Raw genomic sequence first — 25,827 nt, 5'->3', positions numbered from 1 at the left:
AAGAAAGAAAGAAAGAAAGAAAGAAAGAAAGAAAGAAAGAAAGAAAGAAAGAAAGAAAGAAAGAAAGAAAGAAAGAAAGAAAGAAAGAAAGAAAGAAAGAAAGAAAGAAAGAAATAAAGAAAGAAAGAAAGAAAAGTACAAATTTAAAACAAATAAAAAATCCCATAATCTAACAAAAATCATAATGATATTTGGTGTTTATAAACATATTTACATGTAGAATAGAAATAGAATGTTTTAGAAATGAATAAAATTTAATAGTGAAACATTGTAATTAACTTAAAAATTAGATGAAACATCGCGGCATCATTCACAGGCATCTCTCCCATCCTATTTCAAGTTCGCACCGATCAAAATAAGACTAAAAAGGAAAGCTGAAACAACTAGATCTAACATTAGTTATGAAAACTCAACAGCTTGTTCCACCGATTACATCATCAAATCAGTAATACAGTATGCCTAATCTGAGAATCCATAATATACTTACAAACATTTCCCACCGATTTTGTGATTATTTTGGTGGAAAAACTGTTTATCACGTGAGATTGTTTGCACCATTGAGAATCTGCTCCGTCCTATTGCTAGAAGCCTGCCACACACAGAAAGGAGGCCATTTTAGCAAGAAAATCACAGCAGAACTTGCAAAAGTTTACGATTATCGATTTTATTGTTGCCTCTGCTTCGTCATCTGTTGCACTCATCCTACGTACGAGGTTATAATATAACCTCCTTCTCGGCAGCATACAGTGCAGTTGAGCAAAAATACATTGCTCATTTCCCCCCATCCGTCATTCTAAGTATCACAAACTCATGCAATTTTATAAATGTGATACTTAGCCCAACATCTTTTCATAAGAAGATCATTCTTGCTGACCTTACAACATTAAAAAAATGAATAAAAACTCACCGAAATTTATGCGTGATGGCGATTGATCCTCTTGGTTGCTGCTATGGTGTTCAACAGTGACAAATCGAAAAAGAAAAAAAATCTCACGAAACCAGAGAGGTTTATCCACCCGTTTGGACGAAACTCAGCTCGTGATGCATTCTGGTAAGGAAGTCTCGATAGCCTCTATCAAGACAAATTGGCAATCTTGTTTCGTCTCGATAAACATATTAAAAGAATAAAACAGTGTAAATGACATTATTTCCTGAGGATATATAAATTAATCATCATAGGTCCTTTCACCATACAATATATAGTTTAGAAGTACGCTGATGGTGCTACAACTATTCATTCGAGGCGGACGAAGCATCAAAATAGGGGGGGGGGATATCTACACCCTCATTTTTAAAAAATCATTCAGGAGGGGAAGTCCATACTGCATTAAGTCTGAAGTTTTAAGCATATTTAGTTTTATTCTTATAAACAATAAATATATTATATTAACAAATAAGGCTTAAGTTAATGATAGCGAGTGCGCCAATCGCAAGATTTTTTTTTCTTAGATTAAAACGGACATTCTATAGAATTTTTGTAATCCTGAAAATGATTGTATTGTCTTGTCTTCCAATTGTTGCCCACAATCATAAAAGTTGATTATATGGGGAATCTTTTTCACGACCTCTGCTTTCTCAAGGTTTCCTCCACATGACATATTTTTTTAAGTTACATGATCATTATTACATGTATTTTGCTACTTTCACGAAAATTATTGTATCCTTTCCATAATTATGTTGAGATGAAAATATGTATTTACTTTGCTTGCTGTTATTTTGGAAATAAATGAAATGAAATGAAAAAGGAAGATCAGTATCATCCCCCTAATCTGCTTTTTTTTTGTCCGTCACCACTTCTTGCTAACACTCAACACATTGGAATCTTGCTAAATAAATCTTGCGAGCGCAGATGGGCAAGATGAATTATATATAAATATATATATATATATATATATATATATATATATATATATATATTTTGCCAAGAAAAAAAATGGAAAGGGGGAAAAGGAGAAGAGAGAAAGGGAAAGAATGAGAAGGAAAATAACTTAAGGGGGGGCAAGCCGAAGGAAAATGGAAAGGGTAAAAGAGAAAAGTAGATGAAGGAAAGAAAGAATATAGATACAAAAAAAGTCACTGAACGCGAGGAAAGAGTGAAAATTAGGAAGGAAAGGAGAAACTCGTCCCGAAATGCTAATAAAAGAGTGAGAAAGGGGAAAGAATTAAGAGATAGCAAAATGGAATCTATAATTTAAAAAAACAAGACGAGAAACGGGAAATAATGGTAAAATGGATAGGCTATAGGATACGACCAAGAAATAAAACAAGTGGAACGCCTCTGGCAGTCTCGCCTGCATTACGCGATTTAATATAGCAGCAGTGCTAACTTTGAAAACTACTAATAAAATAATCATTCACAAAAACACCATTCATATAATGACATAATACCACGTTCATTGACCATAAATGACATTTGAACGGTGACTTAAGACTTGTCAACTACACCCATGTCCACATTTCATTCACTCTATCCATAAACTTTCAAAGTTATGATGGCAATTCAACAATTACCCCAACATGGCCTAAGTTTATTGACCTTAACTGACCTTTGACCTTTGTTTTGTGACCTGAAACTCACAGGGGATGTTCAGTGATACTTGATTACTCTTATGTCCAAGTTTTATGAACTAGATCCATAAACTTTCAGAGTTAGGATGGTAATTTAAAAAATACCCCCAACACGGCCAAAGTTCATTGACCTTAAATGACCATTGACCATGGTCATGTGACCTGAAACTCGCACAGGATATTCAGTGGTACTTGATTAACCTAATGTCCAAGTTTCATGAACTAGATCCATAAATTTTCAAAGTTATGATGGTAATTCAACAAATACCCCCAACACGGCCAAAGTTCATTGACCCTAAATGACCTTTGACCTTGGTCATGTGACCTGAAACTCAGGCAGGATGTTCACTCATACTTGATTAACCTTATGCCCAAGTTTCATGAACTAGGTCCATATACTTTCTAAGTTATGATGTCATTTCAAAAACTTAACCTTCGGTTAAGATTTTGAAAATAATTCTCCCAACATGGTCTAAGTTCATTGACCCTAAATGACCTTTGACCTTGGTCATGTGACCTAAAACTCAGGTAGAATGTTCAGTAATACTTGATTATTCTTATGGCCAAGTTTCATGAACTAGGTCCATATACTTTCTAAGTTATGATGTCATTTCAAAAACTTAACCTTAGGTTAAGATTTGATGTTGACGCCGCCGCCGTCGCCGTCGGAAAAGCGGCGCCTATAGTCTCGCTCTGCTATGCAGGCGAGACAAAAAATTGTGAAAGAAAGAAAAGGAAGGAAAAGTGTAATATATAGCTATGTTCTATTACTATTTAAGATTCTTATGAAAAGGGAACAAAATTTTCTTGATCTTGAATTTTACTAAGAAATATTTGGCGTAGTTGAAAGGCTCTGTCCTTCTGGTTCTTTTTTTTCTTTGCTTTTCAAATTTCTCGGGAATAATTTGTTCTCCATTTTTGTTGTGAAAACCTTTTTTGGGGCTTTGCATATTTAATTCAGCGCCCCCATTCAAAAAATAGTTCCCACCCTAGTAGTTTTTTGCTGCGAGAAAATATATTTTTCCCCTATTTTCTCTCTATTTTTTTTACTATTTTTAGTAAAAGGGGACTATTTTTTTACTATTTTTACAAATAAATAGAAAAAAAATAGTCTATCTTTTCCCTATTTTTTACTCACCATCTATTTTTTTGCTATTTTTACAGGTGAAATAGAAAAAAATAGGCTATTTTATTTCTATTTTTTAACGCGCATGCTATTTTTTGGCTATTTTCACAAGTGAAATAGAAAAAAAATAGGCTATTTTATTTCTATTTTAAAGGCACATGCTATTTTTTTGCTATTTTAACAGGTGAAATAGAAAAAAAATAGACTATTTTATTCCTATTTTTAAGGCGCATGCTATTTTTTTGCTATTTTTACAGGTGAAATAGAAAAAAAAATGCTATTTTTATTTCTATTTTTAAAGTGCATGCTATTATTTTGCTATTTTTACAAGTGAAATAGAAAAAAAATAGGATGAAATAGTTATATTTTTAACGCGCAGACTATTTTTTGCTATTTTTCAACCTTGCCACGTTGGCAAGGCTATTTTCTATCTATTTTATTCTAATCAAACAAGTTTGTATCTAGTTTTAAGCTATTTTTCTTACTTCGTGTCAAAAAGGCCCGGCTATTTTTTACCTAATTTATTATTTTTAATCTATTTTTCATACTTCGTGTCATGATGGCAGACTATTTTACATCTATTTTTTTTTCATATTACAAAAGAATTCCATCTATTTTTAAACTATTTTTCTTACTTGCCATATGATGCCAGGCAATTTTGTATCTATTTTTTTCAAATGGTAAGAACTATATTTTTGTAATTATTTTTCTTGATTGATGTCATGTCAGGTGATTTTTTTTACTATATAATTTTTTTTAAGAACTTTGTATCCAACTTCAATATTAATTTTTTCTAACTTTAATGCAAGGCTATTTTTTATATTTTTTTTTGAAAATTTGTAAGAAGTTTGTATCTATTTCCAATCTATTTTCCTTGCTTAAATTAAGTGTCACGATGTTGGTCAGGTTTTTTTTTACCAGTAATATTTTTCAATGCCTGTAATATTATTTCTTTCAGACTATTTTTTTCTTACTGGTGTAGACAAATAATAAAGTGAACAAGTATTGGTCATTTCTTTAAAAAAGGAAATCACTGTTTGCTCGTCTGAATTTCTCATCCACTGCCTATCAAAATTCCTCACCCCCGCGGCGCTACCTTCATCTAAGTTTTTAATATTTTCTTTTTCTCTAATTATTTATGTGAAAATTATAAAGGGTGAAGGGACTTTAAAAAAAAGGGGGATCGCTGCGGCCGCGCGGAACTTTTAAGCACATTCATGATTGCTGCATGCGCCAGACCAGTAAATAAAAAATAAAATAAATAATAGATAAATAAATAAAAATGGGCAAGCACGGAGCGCATGCGCATGAGATGAAGCAGCTAGATACGCATGCGCACTTCGACCGCCATAAAATATTTGAAAAAGATCGCCGTTTCTACGTCAACGAGAAGCTGAAGATGGCCGCCAAGAATTCCCTAACAACTAACAGAATACGGGTCACATTCGGACAACAAATTTGCAGACATACGCAGTAGGCTGAACAGTAAGTCAGATAAACATTTTATATGATTTTCTTCTCGTTGTTTGTTAATCGATCGACGGCATTCAGATTTCTTCGTACTGCCTCTGGCTCTGCCGCCCGAGCCAAACTCCCCATCCTCTTGTTCCTAACCCGCTCACCGGCCGTGCGCCGCGCCAGCGGCTCGTGGACTGCAGGCTATGCCTGGCGTCGGGGCTGAGGCGAGCACTAATGCTAACCGACGTGCTTGTGCAGCACCTCGCACATAACGAGTGATAATTTTAGCCATGCATACTAGTATTAATGTTTTACGAAGATCTCTGAATATGAATGATTTTTTAATGCTGCTGGTAATATTTCATGTATTTGTAGGCCTAGATTCTAGGCCCTTTTTAAAAATAATATTCTGATAAAAAAAAATTGCTGAAAACAAACCTGCCATGGCCCATGCCCAGCATATGATATTCGTCGATAATTTATGCATTGTGACTTGTATAGAAAAAATGACAAGGAATTTGAAGTATAATTCAGATGAAACATGCACATTTATCTTATATGAACTAAGCTGAATGAAATTACATTTCCTGAATTTTTCCTGAAAATCGTAAGGACTTGATATGGCTTTTTTATCTTTGAAATTAGACCTCTATTTGGTTCTCTGAGTCTGACACTTTTTTTAAAATCTCGATCTGATTTAAACGTTAGATCGTTCAAGGCCGTGGTACAGTTGCCTATTCTCTGTAGTGATTATTCTCCTTTCCATTGTTTTTTCTTTTAAATCTTCAGATACATCGCATCTACCAGCAAAGGACAAGTGCCTTGCTAGAAGTACAGAGAATGAAGGTACCGTCACAGGCCAACTCTTTAGACGCAGTGATCGAGGGCCCCAGGATCTCAATTACGTGAAAATATACAGTAGAATTATTAGTTAAAAACAGGCCTATACTCTATCACTGCTTCAAAAAAACTGAATAGGTCTAGATCTACACATTTTATTTATCGAATACAAAATAATAGACAGGGTATGCTATCAGTTTTCACATACGTACAAACAAAAGGGGCACAGGTGCGAAACAAAAAGGAATTGTACTAAGATTAAGATTAATATGGATTAACTGAAAAACCCTCCAGGTTATCGACAGTATTTTACAAGTATGCCAAAAATTGAGCCAAATATAATAATGATCTTGGAAAACCCAGGGTTAGGGAATTCTAAGTCATTTTGATTATAAAAAAAAAGGTGCCTCCATCATATCTGCTGTGCAGCCTTTCACTTTACACAGGGGGGGGGGGGGTTCCTGTTCCCTCTGTCTGAATCTTTCTTTATAGATCTCTTTGGACCATTTTACATAGTAAAATAAATGTTTATATAACCGGTTGTCTCACTCATTTGGTTGATGGGCCTGGTATTGATCCTTAAGGGTACTCTAAGACTGAAAGTTATGTGATTTGAACATACATGTATTGAGTACATCAGATCCCCCCCCCAAAAAAAAAATGAAAATTTCATAATTGAATGAGGAATTACAAAGTTATGACAATTCAAAAAATTTTCCTTTATTGGTGAGACAGTTTAGTGCTTATCCTCATGAATGTTCGTTTTTGTTGCATTGCGTTGCATTATATTAAAATTTTATCCCCCAAGCTAGCTTGTAAAAATTCGATTGACTACCTTCTTACTGTGTAAGATAATCATTGACACATAAGACAAGAATAATACACAGCTTGTTATGTCTCAAACATAGTTTGTAACAATTTTAATTCATTAAATTCCAATGCAATACAAAATTTATATAATTTTGTCACTCTGATATTTTTTTGGAACAGATATCAAAAGGCTGAGAGACTGATTTTCTAGGGCAAGTTTTGTCAATTCCTGTTGTATTGTTGTGCATGTGGCAATTAACAACAATGTTTCAATACAATGAGGCAAATTTCCTTGATTCTTCAATCCTATGTGCAAGGATAATTACTTCACTTTTCCCTGCACCTTGTTATAACAGGAGTGGACATTCATTGTAAAGATACTTAATTCAAGTAACAGCCAAGGGGAGGGGAGTGTTACCAATTTTCTTATGTGTGTGTGTGCAAGGAAAACAAAAGAAGTGATACAAAAAGTGTGAAAGATCAGGAACATATCCATATGATTTTGACACAACAAAAATAGAGGAAACAGTTCTTCCTTGAAAATAGGGAAAATATATATATTTTAGGTTATATTTTTAAAATTATTAGAAAATAGCGAAAAATAGCTGTGCAACTAAGAATTATAATTTTTATATATTTTGCAAAATATAAAAAAAATATATTTTGCAGACGGTATCTATTTTTTATCTATTTTTGTTCCAAATTGAATAGCCTAAAAATATATTTTTTCCCTATTTTTTTTTCTATTATAATCCTATTTTTAACCTATTTTTTGTTTAATTTCAGGAGAAAAAAATAGCTGTAAAATATATTTTTTTCTCTATTTTTATTGTATTTCTTTGATAACTTTTACATATTTTTACACTATTGTATTTGGGGAAAAAATAGCATAAAAATATATTTTTGTTATATTTTTGGCTATTTTTTGTTTGTTCCAAATGGAATATCAAAAAATTTATTTTTTCCCTATTTTTTCTTCTATTTTTTTACTATTTTATTTCGACTAGGGCAGGGCCCTGTCAATTATAGCCAAGATTTTTCTGGAAATAAGGTTAAAATATTTGACCCCAATTCCCTTCATTTGGGTGCGATTTTTTTTTTTTTTGCTTGTATTTTTTTTTCTGATGAAAATCGCTTTCTTCCTTACTTCCCTCCATTCTTTTTTCTTTCTTTCTTCCTCAGTCTGTTTTTCTTTTTCTTTTTTAAGGGGAACTATTCCCTCTTCCTCCCCCCCCCCCCTTTTGCTTCCCCCACCTGTGACAAAAATATAATTTTGATGTACAAAAATAGTGAAAAAAATATTTTGTGTCAGGTGATAAAAAGACTACCTTCGCAGGAACGGGCTTCACCGGAAACGGGTATAGGTCAGAAGCATGAATAATCCAGCTCTGTGGTCGCGCTCCCATTAGCTTTCTTTTATTTACCACAAGAGGGCGTTATGGCACTCTACATAGGAATCTATGGACAGACGAGGACAACAAAGAATTTCCTTACCATTTTACACGATTTAGAAAACAATCATTGAATAAAGGATAATATTTCTTGGATGTGAAGTTACAACAGAGCTACAGTGGAACCACAATCTTCGTTTGGTTCCTTGACAATCATTGGTAAGTCCAACTCTTTTACTCTTTTCTTCATAAGTGAAAAAATTGTCTGGAAGCAGGCCTGAACACCGTGCAGTCCCATCCCCTACCTTTTGGCAACTCATTATGTATGGCGAATGGTCGGGGAGTACGAGTGATCTGTTGGTTATTTGATGAAAATATGTTAATTTCAAATGTTTTAACTATATTTTGTTCAAAATTCTGAAATACGGGACAAATAGGCGTCCCGGGAAAGGTTTGTCGGGACGCCGGGACAAAGTCTAAGAAGCCAAATATGGGACGATCCCGGGAAATACGGGACGTCTGGTCACCCTGGTTCATTTTGTTTCATTGAAATAACTTTATAATTCCTTTATGAAAATTAGAGTTCTTGATATCACTTAAAAGATCTTGGAGTAACTTTAGAATCCAATGTCATGTTATAATCGATTATGAGACCAATTTACCTCCTAATCGCTGCTGCATGCTGCCGGTGTGCGATAGCCAGAGGCTTGGTGATAGCAGTTTTGTCGCCCTCTACGTTCGTGAGCTAATGAAGAAGCCCCGGCGTCAAGCAGGAGATCGATCGGGAAATGGATAAAGGATGGGAGGGGGAAGGGGATGGTCCCATAGGGGGGTACACGACTTGTCCAATATGGTTGATGTAGTGAAAGGGGTGAAGTAATGTCAGGTTATATGATAATCAGAGGAGTTTTAAAGGGAAGATATATGAAGGAATGAAAGAGGGGGCGCGTGATCGAGGATACGTGCATTGGTATATAATTATGTTGATAATGTTTAAATGTTATTTAAGGAATGATAGTCGTTGATATGTATACATGGATACATGTATACAAAGATACTTGGATACTATTATATTACATACATGTTTGGATATGGATACTTAGAAACATGGATACGGGGATACTCGGATACTATTGGATACTTGGATACTATTGGATACTTGGATACATGGATACGCGGATACGTGGATACTATTGGATACTTGGATACTTGGATACATGGATACGCGGATACGTGGATACTTTGATACTATTGGATACTTGGATACATGGATACGTGGATACTATTGGATACTTGGATACATGGATACGCGGATACGTGGATACTTGGATACTATTGGATACGTGGATACTTGGATACTTGGATACATGGATACGCGGATACGTGGATACTTGGATACTTGGATACGTGGATACTTGGATACATGGATACATGGATACACGGATACGTGGATACTTGGATACTTGGATACGTGGATACGTGGATACTTGGATACTTGGATACTTGGATACTTGGATACTTGGATACATGGCTACGCGGATACGTGGATACTTGGATACTATTGGATAGTTGGATACTTGGATACATGGATACGTGGATACTATTGGAAACTTGGATACGCGGATACGGGCTTATGCCTACAGGAAAACTTGAATAAATAGATACTTGGATAAGAACATCAAGGAGTTTTTGATACTCTGGAACATGAAAACACATGAAGAAGTGCATGATACTAACTGTACTTTTAGAACGAAGCATCACACACCCTAATTACCTTATTTTCAGTTATTATTGACATCATTTTTAATCTGTATTTAATCTAGAAATAGAAAAGGCTACTTTAATCAGAAGATCATTTAAAGTTGGCTGCTCTCTTTATAATTGTAACGAGACATATATCACTTCCCTAAGCCCATATGATTACAATTTGACCAATTAATCTTAATCCCTTTTAGGATTGATTTTATTTAATTGAGTTGATTTCAGTAAAAAAAAATCCAAATAAACTATTTGGATTATTATAGATTTTTCAGTCAAAAGAAGGCTAATATAATAACATGTACAAATATGCAGCTTAAAGGTCAAGTCTACCCAGAAAATCATTGATTTGGACATTTTGAAGTTTTTCGCTTATATTTCGCAAAACAATTACAATAATGTACAACTCAGTGATATGCAATAAGTCAAGAGAAACAGAGAACAAACAAAATAGTTCAGGGGATAATAAGAACGATATACCACACCGAGACGTTTTGTTATATTAAAATGACCAATCAATTTCAAAACATGTCGTATAGAGACATATTTTACATGGTTACAATTCGACAAATTAATTTCACTCCCTCCTGTTTGTGATTGCAACGAGACACATCATAGGGCCTATATCACAATCCTTTTTTAAACAAATTAATTTCATTTTTATGTCTTGTTGCAATTATCTCGTTATGTACAAAGCGCTAAAGAACCAATTGTACTTATGTAAACGCTTACAAATTCGGTCATCGGATTTATTTTGTAAGCAATCATTTCCGCAGACAACGTATGCAAATCCTCCACTCCCTGAGAGTATCTCAGCCAGTCGCATATGAGGCGCACACAGTGCTGGACAATGTATAATGAGTAATGACATGAAGCATAAATTGGATTTGATTTTAATTAGTGGGTTGTTATGTGAATGTCTCGTTCTGATTTTAAATTCGAATAAGTATTCTCTAATATGATTCGTTCTGTTCTTAATTTTCAATTAAAGACTGAAGTTTTAATATTTCAAAATTGACATGATAATTGAATATTTTGGCCGTTTTTGGAAATACAAATTAGAATTTGTATTAAAAAGGTCTTAATTTTTGCTTGTTCGCTTTGCACCCTAGTAGCTTTTACGATCGCTTCATATTATTTCATCATGATAAACGCTGCACATAAAAGCAACGGTTTTAAGCTATCATATTGAAAATAAAATGTGGAAGACGATATCAATAGAAATATATAGATGTACGTATCAATTTACACTAAAAAATATATCTATTTAAAAAAAGAGTACTGTAAAATGGCATACAGATGCAAAATGTACATGTATGACATCAATAAAAATAAAAAATAAGTACTATATAACAAAAATAATGGAAATAAATTCTAACATGACAAAAGAAATCTCCACATACAGGAAATACATGTATATGTCGGTGTCGAAATATCTATAAAATGTTTACATTTACGTATCAATAAACACTTACAAAAATATTTATCTAATGTAGAAAAAAAGTACTATAAAATGGCATACAGATGCAAAGTGTACATAATAACATCAAACAAAAATAAAAAGTACTACATAACAGAATATAATGAAAATAAATTCTACCATGACAAAAGAAATCTTCACATACAGGTAATATATCATGATAGAACCACCTGGGACCGGCAAATACTGGAGCAACGGAGCCCTTGATAAAACTATATAGCTAAAGAAAGAGGAGATAAACAAATCATAATCGGGAAAAGTACATCGGCTGGACTTTTTAAACAAATTGCAGCTAATGGCAAGGCAATGATAGTTTCAGGAGAGATATATGATATCTCGTTCAAGCTTAGTAGGAATGACAATGATTCAGGATCTGGGAATACAACATTACTAAGTGAAGTCTTTAGTGGAGAAGTTTCCAAATTCTACTCAAAACAATAAAACAATTCAAGCAAATACACCTTTCTGCATCTTAGGTGGATCACAACCAAGACCAGCATTTAAATTATTAAGCTTGATAAGAGCATATTACATCATCGCTTTGGCACTTAATGTTTTCAGAACCTTATACACAGTAAAAACGCTGTTTAAGATGAAATATAACGCTGTTTCCTATTTACCTTCAATAATTGTTTAACATTTCAAACAAAAAAGTTTAATTTATTGAAGATTAAATGTTGAAAATTAAACTCTGTTCTTTAAGATTTTAAACACTTGTTTCAACTGTTTAAACAATTACTGTAAGTTATAGTAAACAGCGTTGTATAAATTATTAAAGAGCGTCTTTATTGTGTACAATATTGACTTTAAAAAGTTTGATTTTTGGTAAATATAAGTATTCATCCGAATATTCTAAATATTTGTTAATGTTATGTTGAGAAGAAGTTATAATTATGCTTATTCAAAGTATGAAATAACGTATCGAACATTTGATGAAGGGGTCCTCGATGTTTCAGATGATCAATAAGTAAAGAGTTTGTAATATGACTACAGACGCTATCCAAAAATACACTTGAACGGAAGACTGGAGTGTCCATCCAAAACGGTCAGATAACAAATGAATAGGGCTAATTATTTGACCATTGTAAAGAGTTGTATGTAATATTTATTGTTGAGTGAAAGGAATTAAATTAGGTTTATTACAGGTATGACGATATAACCTCTAGAACATTTAGAGAAATACATAACAAAACAAAATATATATGCTCTTTCGATTTTAGTAAAAAATAGTAAGAATTTCTATGTTAACTGGTTTTAGAATAACATAACATTTCTTGATTTTAGAAAGTGGAATAATTTAAAAGAAAACAGAAAGCAATATGTACATTCGAATGCTTTCTCATAAATGACACAATCTGATAAACTTGATATATTTAGTTTTTCTAAGAAATTAAGTTTAAGTATTTCATTTTTATGCAGTTTCTCAGTAAATAATAGAACTTAGATTAATGATATTTTTCGAAAAAAAAAATAATGTAATGAATATTATATGAAATAACAACCTCTCTCCATTTCTTACGTCGACTTTCTTTGACAATGTTATTAGGTTATTAAGTTTATCTCTATACCATAATGTTTATACATTGTATTATGTAATAGATGCAATTAATGTTTAAATGTTGTGTGATGAGGTTGTAATAAGAAAGATTGTTAATAACGTATTTGGAAAAAAAAAATTAATATTTTTCGATAAATTAAAACTATGTTGAGGACGTATGTCACCATCGAAGTAGGGAACAAAGAAAGATGTTCGGTAAATAGCCAGAAGACAGTTAGTCAATATCTTTTCCCAATAAGCTGAGGAAGTCAATGCATAGTTATTAATTTCTCAGAGTCAATAGTAACAGCGCTTTCTTTGTACAAATTGTTCTTTATAAAGAAACATGTTTCATCTATAATAGCGGAGAGTTAGTCGTTCTCAACCGTATTATACGTTATATTAAATTAGAAATTAGTATTGTTTTATATTTTTATGTGATATGAAAACTATTAATGAAATAAATGAAATAGGTCTATCAACAAAATTGTCGTATCATTGACATAATGCTCAAATGTTTTGAAATGTCATTACCAAACTGTATTAATTTCTTTTGATTTTATATATTAACATTACCCCATTCAACTTTTTAAGAAGTAAAATTAGCCTTTTTGTTCAAGTTATGAAATGATAATTTTCATAGTATGAATCCAATTGTTAACAGAATGCTTAATTGAAAGATACAATTTCCAAAGTTAACTCTGATGTAATGCATATAACATTTTATCTGGTATAGTCGATAGTCTTCCGAAGTATATAGCCTGAGTTTATATGTATATTATGCAGCCTCAAGAAATGTTCATGTACAATGAACGAATGTCTTGGCATAAAAAAGATATTATCAATTGATAATATTAATTATTATTGTGGATATATCATAAAATACAATGTACACGCTTTTAGATTATATTTTTGTTGTATTGATACTTTCTTTGGCTCTCCCTTTCTTTTTTTTCATAGTGTTTAATTTGCCCACCCCCAAACAAAATAATAACAAAAAACCGAGAAGAAAAAAATAGGCAATTAAAAAACACATACATCTTAAAATAAAAAAAGATGTATAGACATAAACCAAAGAAATAAAAAGAAATAGAGAGAACAAAAGAAGAAGTGAATGAAAGTGTGGAGAGTGAAAGAAATTAAATGTTAACAAATTACAATAACAAGAAAACCATCAAGAAAAATTCATTTATCTATTCTTTAATCCTTCCTTCTTTTTTGTTTCTAATCTCAGTGCTCCTCCTATTTTCTCTGAGTTTCTTTTTCTCTCTCTTTTTCAATATCAACCTCCTTTTATTTTGTATTGAAATCTTATAGATCTCTGTCTGCCATTTCCCACTTTCTCTATGTTTACATATTTACATTATAAAAATGAATTACTAATTTAGCACCAAAAAAGCTTATAGGTGACAGCAAATCTGAGTATTTAATAAATTAAAATACAAATAAAAACACAGCACTTAGAAATGCAGTCATTATACAAGCTGTGCGAGTCCTAAATTAGCACTTTATTTTTTTACTGAGTATAATAAGTTAAAGTTATGATAATATATGAATAATTATATTGTAAAAAAAAAAAAAAAAAAAAAAAAGAGGAGAGATATAGAAAGAAAGAGAAAGAGAGAGAGAGGGAGAGAGGCAAAGAGAGAAATGGGGTGGGGAAGTATGTAAAAATCTTTTTTTTTTTTAAATCAAGATTACAGAAAAAGGAAAAGCATTATTGTTTTGGTTTTTAATGTTTTTTTTTTAATCCTTCTTTGATTTATATTTCCTGTTTTACTGTTGCTCTTTTCTTTGTCTCTCCCTCATAAACCCATTTTATCTCGTAATGAAAGCTTCTTTATATATGTCCTTTCTCCATTTTTTCTTCTCTCTTTTCACAGACATACATTCTACAAAACGAATTAAAAATTTAGCACTCAAATTAAAGGGATGGCCCGGGCTGAAAATACTTATAGCTTAATACATAGAGTAGAATTCACTAAGAAAATGCTGAAAAAATAATCGAAATCGGATAAGAAATAATAAAGTTATTGAAGTTTAAAGTTTAGCAATATTTTGTGAAACAGTCGTCATGAATATTAATTAGGTGGGCTGATGATGTCACATCTCCACTTTCCGTTTCCTTATATTAATACATAAAATCATTATTTCTTCATTATTTCATACTTGTGTGAATAATATGTCTCCCTTATAATTAAATAAGTTGCAGCAATAAATAACTATCGCACTATATCAGTTGTCAATCCAATTTTTCAGGTTCTTGGAGAAAAAATTTGAATAAACCTAATTTCATAAAATAAAATACAAAAGAACAAGTGGAGATTATAACATCATCAGTCCACCTAACCCATATTCATGCAGCTGTTTTCACAAAATATTGCTTAACTTAAAAATTCAATAACTTCGTTATTTGTTATCCGATTTTGATGTAATTTTCGGCATTTTGCTCAATGAATTCTACTTTATTTATTAAGCTATTCATACTTTCAGCCCGGACCATCCCTTTAAATACATGTACATGTATAAACTGACAGCAGTTCGGATTAAGAAAGAAAAAAGGAGGGCATACATTGGAAACGAATTATTCAAATGAGAAGAGAAAAATATTAATCAAGAAGTAAAGCATTTTTAAAGGCGCATGCAATAATTTGATCCCTATAAGGAAACCGCCACTGTGTCCTTTTCGAAAAAAAGCGCTCCCCACCCACCCCACCCAGCAAACGAGTTTAAATCATCTTCACTCTGTCCATACCGTATATTAAACTTCATCAATCTTTCCGAATTTGTAACAAGGTGCCGATACTGAATAGGGTAAAACTAAATTATTATACCTGTTTTGGAACAAGCGCGCCCTCAGTAGACAACAATGGTGTATAAAGTGACAAAAACAATTGTTACAAACATGGAATATACCAGAAAATAATACAAGTACATTTTGTGCTGCGCTTTAAAAAAAAAATCCATGTCATTTTCACAAAAGAAATGTGAAATTGTAGACGAATGCATATCTAAAGAGTAAACAAAATTAAAATAAGGGTCCATGTGCTCATTTTAAAGGTACCAGCTGGTGTTAAAAAACTTGCGAATTGGCTTAAAACCACACAAAATGGGCCAAAAAAATCGCAAAAGTCTCAAATCTCGTCTAAAATAATTTTCTGAATGGCTCCGTATTTATTTCCCCAAAGATTCAAAATCCACGCCATATTCAGCAAAATCTCTAGAGTAGAAGACGATTTATACGGAAGAGAATAAAACATTAAAAATATAGGGATCATGTACTCATTTTCAAACTCATTGTCCAAACAGTTGCGAAATGACTTGAAAGTATTTAATGCGCCACAAAATTGCAAAATCTGGAAATGCCGTCTAAAACACGATCAGTTTCATATTTATCCTCCCAATATTCAAAATCCATGTTTATTCATCATAATCTCTAGATTTATAGATGAAAACCAGAAAAAATGAAAAAAGAAACAAAATTAGAAGGTACAAGAAAAGAAGAATAAAAAAGAGAAAAGAAAAACAAAACAACGTAAGGAAAAAAAAAAGAATATATACATATTTTTTTAATTTACAAACCACAACTCCAGTTTATCTCTTAAAAGTTTACTGTGAAAATCACCAGAATTTAATTAATACAAAAATACAATAGGTAAGCCTATACAAAAGAACAAAAGAAAAAAACATGGAAAAAAGGAAACAAAAAAAGAAGTGAAAAGAAAAGAAGAATAAAAAAGAGAAAAGAAAAAAGAAATAAATAAACAACATAAAAAAAGGAAAGTATTTAAACATTACAAGGACAGAAAATGAGCTATGCCTATATATAATATACGAATTGCTTCATATTTATCCTCCCAAACATTCAAAAGCCAAGTCATATTCATTATAATGTCTAAATTTATAGAGGAAAAACCAGCAATACATTAGTGTACAATACAAAAAAAAGGGTATATATATTTTTTAATTAACAAACCACAACTCCAGTTTTCTCTCTTATAGTTTACTGTGAAAATCACAAGAATTTAAGAAATAAATAATTCAATAGGTAAGCCTATACAAAAAATAAAAGAATAAAAATGAAAAGAAACACCGCTGCCCGTATACTCGTATCCGTTATCCTCGTATCCACTTATCAGTACGTATCCAAGTGTCCAATAGTATCCACGTATCCGCGTATCCACGTATCCAAGTATCCAATAGTATCCACGTATCCGCGTATCTACGTATCCATGTATCCACTTCTATCGCAAGGACCTAAGACAAGTTAAAAAAAAGTATCCACGTATCCATGTATCCACGTATCTAGTATCCAAGTATCCAATAGTATCCACGTATCCGCGTATCTACGTATCCAATAGTATCCACGTATCCGCGTATCTACGTATCCACTTCTTTCGCTAGGACATAAGTTTTAAAAAAATGGTTAGTAAAACAAGGACGTCGTATCCGTTGTTTTCTCGTTTTAAAATCTAGAGATTTTTGTAATCGATTCATGACATTGGATTCTAAAGGTAAGCCAAGATCTTTTCAAGAGCTTTCAAATGACACCAACTTGACCAAGTTTATTGATATGCATGATATGTGATGACTTTCATTTTTTTTTTTTTTTTTTGGTCACATAGGCCTACCTTTCCAGACTGAGTGAGAGAACAAGTGAAAAAAACTCACACATGGGACTGAGGATTGAACTGAAGTCGAGAGTCAGGAGAGTACTGCCATATCATCATGATCATTAACCCAGGGAGCTCCCGCCCGCTGCGCGGGCGGGAGCTCCCTGGGACTCACTCACACAACATGCGAGGTTAGTAGTATACTAACGCCTGGGACTGGGTTACATGATCATATGGCTAGCAAAGAGATAGATTACAAATACAGGCGTTATAAAGTTATTTCAATAAAAATTTACTGGCATGCCAATGTACTCACATCATGCCGATTCAAGTTCGATGTGTCACCGCTTTTCTTGGCAGACTTTTTTGCAAAGAAACGCGAGATCGTCGTCTGTGCTTTTGACATGGTCGCCAATGCAGTATTTTGAGAGCTCCGTCTATCTATTATATCTCCTCCCGGCCGGTGTAGCGGCGGATTTGGTTCCACCGGCGGATACCGTATCCGCCGGCAGATATCGTTCTAAATGGCCGATATCGTTTTTAATCGGAACCATATCCGCCGGGTTTGACGCGGCTTGATGTTTGCAGATTTGGTTCCTCGGCGGATTTGGTTCTATTGATTATACGTGTAATATTGATTTGGACAGACAACCCGATCGGCAGCGCGCGCATGCGCGGCTCGGCAATGTCGATCGCAATGGGGGGGGGGGGGGGGGGATTTTCGTCCGCCTTTAGTGAATTTTTATTCATGGGCAGATCCATACAGCTTTTGACAAAGGGCTCGATGGGGGTGAGGATTTATAGGAGAAACAATGTCTCGATATGTATTACGTAGACCTAGCTGACACATACGCAAAACTATTTATCATTATAAGATTTTGATGAAATTTTCATCATTTTGTTTTGTGAATTTTTATACTATTTTCAGTCCGCAGTATGCATCGATATCTTTAACTGTGCTTTTTCACACCATGTTTAGTGTCAGTTTGCCAGACTGTTTGGCGAAAATTTGCACCCCCATATAGGCCTATAGGTTTTTGAAACTACAAATGTTTAGAAAATTTTCAACAAGTTAAAATTTTCATATTTCAAATAAATGATGCAAATTAGTGTATGAAAATATGTTTTGCTGTTAACTCATATTATTGCTTGTAGAATGCTAATTTTTGGTGAAAACATAATTTTTTTATTTCTAACAAACATAAAAAAGGAATGTCAGAATATTTAATCTAATATCTTGTGAAATGTATTTTATTGTAATTTTTATACGGTAAATAAAACCAAACCAAACCAAAAAAGAACATGATTAATTTCTTATGTAGTTTATTGAAGGCCTATTTTTAAATTTTCATGTATTTTTTTGAATTTGTTTTTTTTTTATTCTTTTTTTTTCAATGTTAAGGAATCTGAATTAATTAATTTGATTTGATTTGATTTATTGTTTTTTTCTGCATCCATGGAACATTCGTATGATACATTTTCCATAACATAATAAACATAATATTCTGTTAGCATTTTTGGCATGAATCATAAATAAAGTGTACTAAAAAAATTATTCCAGACAAAAATGATTAACTACCAAATTATTATATGATATTCACAATTTGCAGGAGAAGGATTGTCATCATAAGCAGATTGCTTGAAGAAAAATGACAAACCCAAACTAAAACTAATTAAATTAATTAATACATTTATAAAGCAGAATGGGCATATATTTTTAAATACGAAACATCAATTCATGCAATATTTTTAGTATGAAGATGAAGATGATAAAGGTAAGGGTGACGGTGATATGATTATTGAAGGGGACCGGAAGATCACCCTGACAAAAGTTAGATACGCCACGTACTGTTTGGTGCTCCCTAATTTACCTCTCAGTCATCTAATTTTAAGATCAATATGGGATCTTTAGTGAAATATAATTTCTCCTTTATATCTTTTGTTTCTTTTACTTTACCCCCTCCTGGCTTTCATCTCTTATTTGTTTGCCTTTCTTTCTGTCCCTGCTCATTTCGCCCCTTTTGCCTCTTTTCCAGTTTCCTATATCTGGGGCGTATACGCGTGGGTGATATAGCACCAAAAAGGAGAAATAGAAAGAGGAAGGGGAGGGAGAGAAAAATAGAAAAAATATACGAGAAAATGTGGAGGAAATAATAGTAATACATTGGAATTTCGTAAATCAAGAATTTCATTTGCAGTGATCATTATTTATACTTGCCTTTAGAAAGCTTATTACAAATACTGATTTTAATTATCGAAACTGCCATTGTTTCTCTTTATTTAATACTCTGTATTAATCATAATTGATGCATATTGTGCCCAATTTATCCCCAAAATTGTGATAAGAAGGAGTTTTCATACTGCAATAAATTAATAGGTATAAAATAAATTAACAAATGCATGTTATTTGATTACAAGCATTATCATATCTTGGGGTAAATTCTTTGTATACTTGTAGTGCGGTAGACATTGAAAGTTTAATGAAGACTAAATGTGGACTATTTAAAGGGCTTATTATATTCACTCGCGTTCGTAATCACTCGCGTCGCGCTGGTAATCACACGCGTTTTTTATTTTTGGCGATTTTTTTTCATTTCGGTGCGATTTTTTTTCTAACGGTGTCTTCAATGGGACAAACACGCTGGGAAAATAAAATGAAATTGAAATTCGAGTTTCGTTTTAAGCCGGCAAGTGCCTTAAATAAGATGTACTCGACTACTGTTTTAACATAACAAACAAGCAAATCAGCCATGTGGCTCAACTAACTTAGAAAGATCCGGACTTCTACTGTGTCTTATACGAGGACTCCGAGTCGGAACTTGCCATATCTGCCACATCGATATTACATCGTATCATTCCCATATGCGGACATGCCTGCATGCAATGGCCCCAAGGCGGCCGGACCCGGCCGCGGTCGGACATCGGTGCATCGTGCATCGGTAGCATGGAGCAAGCTAACGTGAGTCAAGCTGAGTTAGATCCCACGTTATATATGAGGCGCCGATTGTACCAATATTATATAGAACAATTATTTGTTATATAATCATTATTCATTAAATAATAACTATTATTTATATATAATTTACATTCTATTTGTAAATAATTACTATTATATAAAATAACATTTCTAATTATTTATATATAATTCCAAGTAATACTTCATTATTTGTAAATAATAATAGTTCGACATTCTATTATTTATAAATAATGATTATTTGTTTTTCATTATTTGTAAATACTGATTATTTGTTTTTCATTATTTATAAATAATGATTATTTGTTTTTCATTATTTATAAATACTGATTGTTTGTTTTTCATTATTTATAAATAATGATTATTTCTTTTTAATTATTTGTAAATAATGATTTTTTTTCTTCATTATTTATGAATAATGATAATTTGTTTTTCATTATTTATGAATAATGATAATTTGTTTTTCATTATTTATAAATAATGATTATTTGTTTTTCATTATTTATAAATAATGATTATTTGTTTTTCATTATTTATAAATAATGGTTATTTGTATATGAATAACGATTATTTGTATGTAATGGCAAACTGTAAAAATCGTTTATAAATAATGATTATTTATAAATAATGGGATATTCAAACAAAAATTTTATTTATAAATAATGAAACACGATGAATTTTCATTATTTATAAATAATGGGAAACTCAACAAATTATTTATAAATAAAGAAATGTGCACTGGCATTGTTAATAGATAATTATCATTTACAAATAATAGAAAACTCGACAAACTTATTTATGAATAATAAAAAAACGAATTGCAATTATTCATAAATAATGAAGTATGCAGTGTCATTATTTATAAATAATGAAACACAAAAATTATTATTTATAGATAATGAAAAACAAATAATCATTATTTATAAATAATGGAATGTCGAACTATTATTATTTACAAGTAATGAAGTATTACTTGGAATTATATATAAATAATTAGAAATGTTATTTTATATAATAGTAATTATTTACAAATAGAATGTAAATTATATATAAATAATAGTTATTATTTAATGAATAATGATTATATAACAAATAATTGTTCTATATAATATTGGTACAATCGGCGCCTCATATATAACGTGGGATCTAACTCAGCTCGACTCACGTTAGCTTGCTCCATGCTACCGATGCACGTCGTGTCCGACCGCGGCCGGGTCCGGCCGCCTTGGGGCCATTGCATACAGGCATGTCCGCATATGGGAATGATACGATGTAATATCGATGTGGCAGATATGGCAAGTTCCGACTCGGAGTCCTCGTATATAAGACACAGTAGAAGTCCGGATCTATTCTAAGTTAGTTGAGCCACATGGCTGATTTGCTTGTTTGTTATGTTAAAACAGTAGTCGAGTACATTTTATTTTAAGGCACTTAATTGCCGGCTTAAAACGAAACTCGAACTTCAATTTCATTTTATTTTCCCTGCATGTCTGTCCCATTGAAGATACCGTTAAAAAAAAATCGCACCGAAATAAAAAAAATCGCCAAAAATTCAAAACGCGAGTGATTACGAGCCCGCACGCGACGCGAGTGATTATAAACTGCCATTTAAAGACCCAGACCAGACCCCAAAAGTTGACAAATCAGTCAAATCGAAAGCTATTAATTCAAACTAAAAACAGAAATGCAAGTTTTATGCAGTCATCGCTTACAGCTGAATATTTTGCTTAAGAATAGCTCCAATTATCGGGTTTCGAAAATATACTTTCTTGTAAATATGCTTTCACCGGCCTCCGTCGCACCGAGACCGTGACGTCATGTAGTGTTAGAAGTGGTGTAATTCCATAGAGTTGTAACAAGACAAGTGGAATGCCTCTGGCCGTCTCACCTGCATCACGCGATTCAATATAGCAGCAGTGCTGATTTTGAAAACTACTATAACTCGCACAAGATGTTCAGTGATACTTGGTTACTCTTACATGTATTTCCACGTTTTATGAACTACGTTAGACCAATACACTTACATGTATAGAGATATGATGGCAATTCAACAAATACCCCCAACGTGGCCAAAGTTCTTTGACCTTACATGACCTTTGACCTTGATCATGTGACCTGAAACTCGCACAGGATGTTCATGATACTTGATTACTATTATGTCCAAGTTTTATGAACTAGACCAACACACTTTCAAATTTATGGCTGTAATTCAACAAATACCCCAATTTGGCCAAAGTTCATTGACCCTAAATGACCTTTGACCTTGATCATGTGACCTGAAACTTGCACAGGATGTTCAGTAATACTTGATTACTATTATGTCCAAGTTTCATGAATCAGATCCATAAACTTTCAAAGTTATGATGGTAATAATTCAACAGATACCCCCAATTCGGCCAAAGTTCATTGACCCTAAATGACCTTTGACCTTGGTCATGTGACGTGAAACTCATGCAGGATGTTCAGTGATACTTGATTAACCTTATGTATAAGTTTCATGAACTAGGTCCATATATTTTCTAAGTTATGATGACATTTCAAAAACTTAACCTTAGGTTAAGATTTTGATGTTGATTCCCCCAACATGGTCTAAGTTCATTGACCCTAAATGACCTTTGACCTTGGTCATGTGACATGAAACTCAGGCAGGATGTTCAGTAATACTTGATTAACCTTATGGCCAAGTTTCATGAACTAGGTCCATATACTTTCTAAGTTATGCTGTCATTTCAAAAACTTAACCTCAGGTTAAGATTTGGTGTTGACGCCGCCGCCGCCGTCGCCGTCGCCGCCGCCGTCGCCGTCGGAAAAGCGGCGCCTATAGTCTCACTCTGCTATGCAGGTGAGACAAAAATGGGTTATTTTCCCCTTTCAGATTACGCATTTTATTTCTTCACTTTCACATAGAGATATCATAAATATATTTTTCTGCAAGCTTTAATTGATGAAATCTACCGCTTTTGACTAGTTTTCTCGTACCACGTGACGTATGTGAATGAAGGATATCGCGATAGCGCAAGAACGATATCTTCCGAAGAGAGTGGCCTTTTTTGGTACTGAATCCGCCGGAGTAGAACACGATCCGCCGGCGGATTTGGTGCCTAGAACAGTATCTGCCAGGCGCAGGATCTGCCGGTACACCGGCCTCCGGGGCGGCCGCGAATTTTTGAACCGAAGGATGGCCACTGCATGAAGAATCGTGAATTATTCATGAGCGATTCGCTTTGCAATCCGCCTCGCTCAATACACTAGTCTGTAATAGAGGTCGTTTTATTGTGAGCGTTTAAATGCTGCTTATGTTATGACAGTTCTTTGGTCTTGAATTATATATTTTTCCTCACCTTGATAAAAAAAAAGTGTAGTTATTAATCCAAGATTAAATCTAGATCTACTACGAAATATCTCGCCGCACAAAATATGAATTAATATTTTAAGGACTAGAAAGCAAAGACTGTATAGATAAATCGAGTTTACGCAGGTTTACACGGTGGGCACTTATGAACCAACGAACGTAGAGGGCAGCAACACACAAGCGTGTTGCTCTAAGGAAGGTCAACTCCGCTCGAATTTTGTGACCACTTTAAAAAATAAGGTGGGGTTTTGGGAAATTTGTCGAGTTGATTTTTTTTCATTTGTTAATTTCAAATATTTTTTAATGAACAATTATTAGATTGGTTATTCTGGGTATAAATATTAAAAATATTACTTACATTTTTAAAGAAAATATTTAGCTCATGATTTTGACATTTTTCCTCATTTTGGAATATTAAGCCTGTGACGAGGATACCTCATATCTCTTATTTTCTTCTGCTGAATTTCGCTGCACCACTAATAAATGCATAGACAACCACCGTAATAATCGAGGTCATTTTTCTGGCCTGGGTGCGCCCAGTCTGGCCCGGTCGCGCAGCTAGCTAGTGACGTTGATGATGCGCTGGGGCTTCAGGCGACTCGTCATAGATCTAGCAACTAAGACAATGGCGTCTAATTTGCCTGGCCTGATTTGAAGTGTAATGGCTTCAGGGCTGATGTTTATCAACGATGATTGTTCAAGGTTAGATTTCAAATTTTAAATGTCATTTGACTTTTAAGTCTATAAATCTGAAATAAAGGCGCTGTATCCCCGAAATCCGGGTCTAAATTTCAACTCTGAGTCCGAGACCATGGCATGGACGGCGAAAAAACAACCCATGCATCGGATGCATATTGCATTGGCTGCGCGCTGCGCTGCAGCTGCACTGTGATGATGGGTTCAGCGAAGAGCTCGGAGAAAATAAGGTGGTTATACTCAATCCCGAAATACTTTGCGAGTGGTCACAAAATCGTCTCGACGCAAATCACCTATAATACAGCCGTCTGGTGAAATCGCTGATAACAACAATCACCGATTTGGTAATGATTTTAGTTTCCTGAAACTTATATTTGTAAAGTTTTAAATATCAAAGTATGTTTTTATATGTATGTATATTCCTCAACATATTTATCTTTGATATTGTTGTAGTCATATTCTTTCATATTCGTTTTTTGATCGCTACTAATTTGTTGTTGTATTGGATCGGCATTTGATTTCGTTGGCATGAACAATAAAATACGCGCGCAGCTCAGCTGCATGCGCGTATCGAGTTGACCTTCCTTATAGCAACACGCTTGTGTGTTGCTGCCCTCTACGTTCGTTGTTATGAACCAAGTTTGAAAGGATACTCGTAAAATGACGTCACTCTCGCCGATGAATATTCATTAGATCGTGGTCGTGCGTGTTCAATACACATATTACGAAGCAAAACATAGAACATGACCATTATATATATATATATATATATATATATAGGTAGGTATAGGGTAGTCGAACGAAGGGCAAGGCCTGTGTACGTACATGTGTGGGGCCGGCCGGGGGGGGGGGGGGGGGAGGGGGGAGGGGTAGGGGCAAGTGGTGAACGGGTGGGTCATCATAAGGAATGCGTAATGTTGGGTGCCAGGTAAAAATGGCAGAGGTAAAAATAGCAGAGGTAATAATGGCAGAGGTAAAAATGGCAGAGGTAATAATGGCAGAGGTAATAATGGCAGAGGTAATAACCTAGCTGGCACCGTTCTACCTCTGCCATTTTTACCTCTGCCATTATTACCTCTGCCTTTTTTACCTCTGCCATTATTACCTCTGCCTTTTTTACCTCTGCCATTATTACCTCTGCCATTATTACCTCTGCCTTTTTTACCTCTGCCATTATTACCTCTGCCATTATTACCTCTGCCATTTTTACCTCTGCCATTTTTA

General features: G+C 33.4%; 1 protein-coding gene across 2 annotated transcripts in view; it reads right to left on the bottom strand.

Moving 5' to 3' along the window:
- Nucleotides 1-18,211, bottom strand: part of LOC129257999 (DNA mismatch repair protein Msh3-like) — a 93,083-nt gene extending 74,872 nt beyond the window's left edge. The window contains exon 1 of one of the 2 annotated variants that reach the window (XM_064097800.1): nucleotides 17,898-18,211. In XM_064097800.1, the coding sequence (XP_063953870.1) occupies nucleotides 17,898-17,987 (90 nt within the window). In that variant the 5' untranslated portion in view covers nucleotides 17,988-18,211. The remainder of the gene's footprint in view (nucleotides 1-17,897) is intronic. The other variant, XM_064097799.1, reaches the window with a different exon arrangement.
- Nucleotides 18,212-25,827: the final 7,616 nt, after the last annotated feature.

The sequence above is a fragment of the Lytechinus pictus genome, chromosome 3, assembly GCF_037042905.1.
Source record: "Lytechinus pictus isolate F3 Inbred chromosome 3, Lp3.0, whole genome shotgun sequence".
Lineage (NCBI taxonomy): Eukaryota > Metazoa > Echinodermata > Echinoidea > Temnopleuroida > Toxopneustidae > Lytechinus > Lytechinus pictus.
This window is presented reverse-complemented; position numbering and strand designations above follow the sequence as displayed.